General features: G+C 48.2%; 1 protein-coding gene across 1 annotated transcript in view; it reads right to left on the reverse strand.

The window, feature by feature from the left end:
- NLRP5 (NLR family pyrin domain containing 5) overlaps positions 1–7429 on the reverse strand; it is a 55345-nt gene that overhangs the window by 6046 nt on the left and 41870 nt on the right. Inside the window, exon 12 of the mRNA XM_017865356.1 lies at positions 3723–3893. Coding sequence (XP_017720845.1) covers positions 3723–3893 — 171 coding nt within the window. The remainder of the gene's footprint in view (positions 1–3722; positions 3894–7429) is intronic.

A 7429-nucleotide genomic window follows, 5' to 3' on the forward strand; every position in this document is an offset into this window, starting at 1 on the left:
CAGAATTCTTATGATAGAGTAAAAGTTAACGAGATGCAGCTCAAGTTATTTTAGCCACGTAAGGCTAGATGGTGAGATTAGATTGTTTTTCATTTTGCTTTTAAAATAGTATCTGAACATTTATAAAGATAAAACATCCAGCAGGGAGGCTGAGGATAGATGCAAGGGGGAGGTAAATCCGTGAAGGTAAAAGGTGCTGCACACAAATGACTGTGGGATTCCCAACGTGGAGGAAACTAACCTCTGATCAACATGGGTCAAATTAACTACTGCAGGGATACTTTCCTTTTTTTGAAATGGAGTCTCGCTCTGTTGCCCAGGCTGGAGTGCAGTGGTGCAATCTCAGTTCACTGCAACCTCTGCTTCCCGGGTTCCAGCGATTCTCCTGCCTCAGCCTCCCCGAGTAGCTGGGATTACAGGTGCCCGCCACCAAGCCTGGATAACTTTTGTATTTTTAGTAGAGATGGGGTTTTGCCATGTTGGTCACACTGGTCTCGAACTCAACTTCAGGTGATCCAACCCCCTTGGCCTCCCACAGTGCTGGGATGACAGGCATGAACCACCACGCCCGGCCATGCTTTATTTATTGTGGGTAAATAAAGACATAGGGAAACCCTGTCTCTACTAAAAATACAAAAATTAGCTGGGCGTGGTGGCGGGCACCTGTAGTCCCAGCTACTCAGGAGGCTGAGGCAGGAGAATCGTTTGAACCTGGGAGGTGGAGGTTGCAGTGAGCCGAGACAGTGCCACTGCACTCCAGACTGGGTGACAGAGCTAGACTGTCTCAAAAAATAAAAAAGGAAGTGCTGATATATGCCACAACATGGATGAGCCTTGAAAATGAAGAAGCCAACCACAGAAGGTCACATGGTGTATAATTCCATTTGTATAAAATACCCAAAATAGTTAAATTCATACAGAAAGTAGAAAGGTTGCCAGGGCTAGAGGGAATGGGAAATAGAAGGGGGGACAGCTAAATGGGTACAGGGTTTCCTTCTGCGGCAATGGAAATAGTCTGGAAGCTAATAGAGCTGGCTGCACCGCACTGTAAACTACTCTGGAATGGAATGTTTGCTACTATGTGTGAGCACTGACCATCCACTAGTCTTGTATGTATGCTGCTTATAACTCTCCGTGGCACCGGGCGGGGGGGGGTCACATTCCTATTGTGTTAGTAAGAGGCTTTAATCTGGGCACACACCGCCCCTTTTTTTTTTGCACAACAGTCTGTCACCCAGGCTGGAGCGCAGTGGCACAATCTCAGCTCACTGCAACCTCCACCTTCCGGGTTCAAGTCTCAGCCTCCCGAGTAGCTGGGACTACAGGCACCTGCCACCACGCCCGGCTGTGTGTACTGGTGCAGATCAAAGCTGGCTTCTCGAGAGATCATTGAGGGCTTTCAAAGTAAATGGTTTTATATTATTTGAAGGGGTGGGGGTCGTTTGTTAAGCATCCAGAAGAACAAGGTAGGTGCACATGTCTCCAGGGAATGAAATTGTTGTGAAACTGTCTCAGGTAGTGGGGAAAATGAATGGGCCAGATGACTAATGCTGGGAAAACAAGTTTATATCCATGACCCCTGATTGCACAGGACAGCAACTCGCCACGGCCTGTTTTGGTCCTGCGATTCTCAGCTACCCAACGGCAGGTGCTGAGAGGGTGGAGAATGTGGTTCACTGAAGCTTGGAGTGTTTGTAGGTGGACACACCCAAGAACAGAAGGCTAAGGGAGAGACTACATTTAAAAGAAAAACAGGCCGGGCGTGGTGGCTCACGCCTGTCATCCCAGCACTTTGGGAGGCCGAGGCGGGTGGATCATGAGGTCAGGAGATGGAGACCATCCTGGCTAACATGGTGAAACCGCGTCTCTACTAAAAATACAATAATTAGCTGGGCGTGGTGGCGGGTGCCTGTAGTCCCAGCTACTCGGGACGCTGAGGCAGGAGAATGGCATGAACCCCAGGAGACAGAGCTTGCAGTGAGCCGAGATTGCGCCACTCACTCCAGCCTGGGCCACAGAGTGAGACTCCGTCTCAAAAAACAACAAAAAAATGCAGAAAAAGAAAAATAGAACATGGAGCCAAAAGATAAGTGACGGTATTACGGTAAGATAAATAAACCTTGATTTAATAAGAAATAAGATAAAGTTTAATAAAATCGTAAAAATAAAACACAGAGCTAGATAGAAGGGGAACTAAAGAAGGGGCATGACCACACAGAAAGAAGTTGAGGGGACAGAGAACCAAGGCATGATGAACTTGAAGAACAATGCGTGACTTCAAGAAGGAAAGGGGTCCTGGCCAGGCGCGGTGGCTCACGCCTGTCATCCCAGCACTTGGGAGGCTTAGGCCGGCGGATCACTTGAGGTCAGAAGTTTAAAAGCAGCCTGGCCAACATGGTGAAACCTCGTCTCTACTATATGTATTAAAAAAATTAGCCGGGCTTGGTGGCAGGCACCTGGAGCCCCAGCTACTTAGGAGGCTGAGGCTTGAACCCGGAAGGTGGAGGTTGCAGTGAGCTGAGATTGTGCCACTGCACTCCAGCCTGAGTGAGAGAGAGAGACTCTGTCACACACACACACACAAAAGTTTGGGGGGTGCCCAGATTAAAGCCTCTTAACACAATAGGAATGTGACCCCCCTGGTGCCACGGAGAGTTACAAGCAGCATACATACAAGACTAGTGGATGGTCAGTGCTCACACGTAGTAGCAAACATTCCATTCCAGAGTAGTTCACAGTGTGGTGCAGCCACCTCTACTAGCTTCCAGACTATTTCCATCGCCCCAGAAGGATACCCTGTACCCATTTAGCTGTCCCCCTTCTATTTCCCATTCCCTCTAGCCCTGGCAACCCCTCTACTTTCTGTATGAATTTGACTATTTTGGGTATTTTATACAAATGGAATTATACACCATGTGACCTTTGGTGGCTGGCTTGTTTTCAAGGTTCATCCATGTGGTGGCACGTAGCAGGACTTCCCTTTCTTGAGACAGAGTCTAGCTCTATCACCCAGTCTGGAGTGCAGTGGCACAGTCTCGGCTCACTGCAACCTCCACCTCCCGGGTTCAAGCGATTCTCCTACTTCAGCCTCCTGAGTAGCTGGGATTACAGGCATGTACCACCATGCCTGGCTAATTTTTGTATTTTTAGTAGAGACAGGGTTTCCCTATGTTGGTCCAGCTGGTCTTGAACTCCTGACCTCAAGTGATCCACCCGCCTCGACCTCCCAAAGTGCTGGGGTTACAGGCATGAGCCACCGCGCCCAGCCTCAGCACTTGGCTGAACCATAGTCCACCATACTGGAGGTCTGTCTTAAGCCCCCGGGTGGTTCTGATGCTCAAAGAAGTTTTAAGGACCACTCAGGTCATCACTTGCTTTCTGCCCGTCTTTGTCTCTAGACTGTTCACACTACAACACCAAAGTCTTTTCACTTCCATACTTCTGCCACTTAGCACCAGGGCTAGCACACAGGGGTCATTCAAAGGGCAGCTGAGGGTTTTCTACCTCAAGACCTTATTCCCGAGCCTTTGCCACTTCCTCCGTCTCATCCGTAGGAGCCGAGCTAGAACTTACACCCAGATCTGTGGTGCTGCAAAGGTTGCCCTCCATCTGACTTGATGGACTTATGGAAACCAGATCATCATCCTTGTTCAAGCAACCTCACGCTGGGGTCCCCCCGCTCCTCCCAGCCCGGCCCGCAAACAGGCGCCCCAGGAAGTTACCCGAGTCTCGTTAGAACGCTTTTCTTTTGCTTCAGTCCCTCGCACAGCGCAGTGACCCCACCGTCACCCAGGGCATTGTCTGTGAGGTCCAGGCTCTTCAGGTGTCTGCTTCTTGAGATCACACAGGACAGACTCTCACAGCACGCGGCGGTGAGATGACACTTTACCAACCTGCAAGAGGCGGGAAATAGAGCCGGTCTGCTTCTCTCCAGGAAAGTGAAACAGCGTTAGAAGGTTCAGCAGCATCAACTGCAGTTTCCTTTATTCCTTCCTGACGGGCCACTGTTCTGTCCACTCCTGTGAACGGCTTAGACCATGTGGTATCTGTTGGCTCGAGAGAGGGACGACAGCGGAGGGCAGGGAAGTGTCTGGTGTGATTGAAGGTATCTTTATTTTTTTAATTATTATTCTTATTTTTTTTTGAGAAGGCGTTTTGCTCTTGTTGTCCAGGCTGGAGTGCAATGGCATGATCTCAGCTCACTGCAACCTCCACCTCCTGGGTTCAAGCGATTCTCCTGCCTCAGCCTCCCGAGTAGCTGGGATTACAGGCGCCTGCCACCACGCCCAGCCCAGCTGAAGGTATCTTTAAAAGAAATGAGCATAGCAGAGTTTGCTTCCACTTGGAGATGAGGTCAAGATTCTCCATGGGGGAGGAGGAGGGAAATGCAGGGAGGAGGAGAAATTGGAAAGTCTCTGACAGAGCCGAGACGGAGAGAAAAGGGGACGGAAGTTACTGAAATGCTGATAGGTCTAGAATCCAAAAAGGGAAGTTTTGTGCTTGTATTCCTAGGAAAAATGGGGAAAATGGGGAAGATGGGGTGGGTGGCCCCCAAAATAACATCTGAATGGTTTATCGCAGGAGAAATGACTGAAACGGCCTCCAAGTCTATCTTCAGCTTGGGAGGTTAAGGGTAGAATGATAGCACTGGGGCTGGGAGGGTCCATCTTCAGGAGCCATCAGGTCAAGAAGAAAGAGGGATGCAGCTGGGTGCAGTGGCTCATGCCTCTGATCCCAGCACTTTGGGAGGCCGAGGTGGGTGGATCACCTGAGGTCAGGAGTTTGAGACCAGCCTGGCCAACATAGTGAAACCCCATCTCTACTAAAAATACAAAAAATTAGTTGGGCGCGGTGACAGGTGCCTATAATCCAAGCTACTCGGGAGGCTGAGGCAGGAGAATTGCTTGAACCCGGGAGACGGAGGCTGCAGGGAGCTGAGATTATGCCATTGCACTCCAGCCTGGGCAACAAGAACGAAACTCCGTCTCAAAAAAACAAAAACAAAACACAAAACACACCAAAACCAAACAAAACACAAACATAAAACAACAATAAAAACAAAACAAAACAACCAAAAAGCAAAACACAAAAAAACCAGATGCAGTTGTGAGGGCCAACCCTTGAGGCTGACCCAGTCTTTGGTGCCAGCATGGATAAATGGTGATGGAGGGATCCAGATAACCTCCCAGCACTTAAATGCCATCTCAACAAAAAAGATGTCTCTAACTGACTAAGATTAAGATTCTACACCATGCAGAAGGAGGGCTTGAAGCAACTCAAACAACTCAAACAAATGGTGGGATTAATACTCGGGGCACTCAGAAGTTTGTGAACTCGAATCCATACCAAAGTCCTTTCTTTTGTTCTTGGGAAGAGAGAGATCTCAAAATGATACCTCACTCATGGACCATTAATTCTACCTTTGTAATGAATACGCAGATGCTACCAAGTACACGAAGGTTTAGAATGAAATCATTTATGCTCATGATGGAAACACTAGATATAAGGTACGTGTCCAGCTTTAGGAGACTTTTAAAGTTTAGGAGATTTTTTGTTTTTTTCTTTTCTTTCTTTCTTTTTTTTTTTTGAAACAGAGTCTCGCTCTGTGGCCCAGGCTGGAGTGCAGTGGTGCCATCTCGGCTCACTGCAAGCTCCGCCTCCCGGGTTCCAGGTTCACGCCATTCTCCTGCCTCAGCCTCCTGAGTAGCTGGACTACTGGTGAACGCCACCATGCCCGGCTTTTTTTTTTTTTTTTTTGGTATTTTTAGTAGAGACAGGGTTTCACTGTGTTAGCCAGGATTGTCTCGATCTCTTGACTTTGTGATCCACCCGCCTTGGCCTACCAAACTGCTGGGATTATAGGCATGAGCCACCGCATCCGGCCAGAGATTTTTAAAGAATATACCATTCAATGGAATACCTCACCATACTTCATTTATTATAATAGACATATCCTCAGATGCAATGTGAGACCAATGCCAAAAGTTTTGGTTTCTTGGGAGTTCTAGTTCTCCACTGGATATGATGGGGGTGACGAGACTACATGAGGTTACATATACAAAATATTTAGTGCTCTGCCTGCCACATGTTAAGAATGCATTAAGGCCGGGCGCGGCGGCTCAAGCCTGTCATCCCAGCACTTTGGGAGGCCGAGACGGGCGGATCACGAGGTCAGGAGATCGAGACCATCCCGGCTAACACGGTGAAACCCCGTCTCTACTAAAAAAAATACAAAAAACTAGCCGGGTGAGGTGGCGGGCGCCTGTAGTCCCAGCTACTTGGGAGGCTGAGGCAGGAGAATGGCATAAACCCGGGAGGCGGAGCTTGCAGTGAGCTGAGATCCGGCCACTGCACTCCAGCCTGGGCGACAGAGCGAGACTCCGTCTCAAAAAAAACAAAAGACGAAGGATGGTACCATTTGAATAGCAGTGTTAGAAAGTCTGCTCTGGCCGGGCACGGTGGCTCATGCCTGTAATCCCAGCACTTTGGGAGGCTGAGGTGAGCAGATCCACGAAGTCAGCAGATTGAGACCATCCTGGCTAACATGGTGAAACCCCATCTTTACTAAAAATACAAAAAATTAGCCAGGAGTGGTGGCGGGCACCTGTAATCCCAGCTACTTGGGAGGCAGGAGGATCCCAGGATCCCCTGAACCCCAGAGGCGGAGGTTGCAGTGAGCCGAGATTGTGCACTGCGCTCCACCCTAGGCAACAGAGCAAGACTCTATCTCAAAAAAAAAAAAAAAAAAGAAAGAAAAGGAAAGTCTGCTTTAAGAACAGCTAATGATAATTTGTAATTAGTAAGATGAGAGCTATACATATGCCCCAAATGTTTAGAAACCATTGGTTAAACTTAGGAAGATATATGCATACATAAAATATTGTTTATCATCATCATGCCTGTTTAACAGATGAGGAAACTGAAGCTTAGACAGGGTAAGTCACTTGCCCCAGATCACACAGTTACTGGGTAGCAGAGCTAGGCCTGGCATCCAAAGAGACTGACTCCATGTGGCTGCTCTTAACCACACTGATGTATTACAGCCTGAGCAGCCCTCAACTAAAATGCTTGGGACCAGAAGTGTTTCAGAATTTGGAATATTTGCATATATGTAATGAGATATCTTGAGGATGAGGCTGGGTGTGGTGGCTCATGCCTGTAATCCCAGCACTTTGGGAGGCCGAGGCAGGAGAATCGCTTGAAGCTGGGAGGGTCAAGCGATTGTAGTGAGCTGAGACCGTGCCATTGCACTCCAGCCTGGGTGACAGAGTGAGACTCCCTCTCCAAAAAAAAGAAAAAAAAAGATATCTTGGGGATGGGACCCAAACCTAAACACAAAATTTACTTATGTTGCACATATACCTTATACACACCTTATACACACACCATGGAAGGTAATTTCATAAAGTTCTTTTTTTTTTTTTTTTTT

The sequence above is a fragment of the Rhinopithecus bieti genome, unplaced genomic scaffold (assembly GCF_001698545.2).
Source record: "Rhinopithecus bieti isolate Rb0 unplaced genomic scaffold, ASM169854v2 scaffold_81780, whole genome shotgun sequence".
NCBI classification, from domain to species: domain Eukaryota; kingdom Metazoa; phylum Chordata; class Mammalia; order Primates; family Cercopithecidae; genus Rhinopithecus; species Rhinopithecus bieti.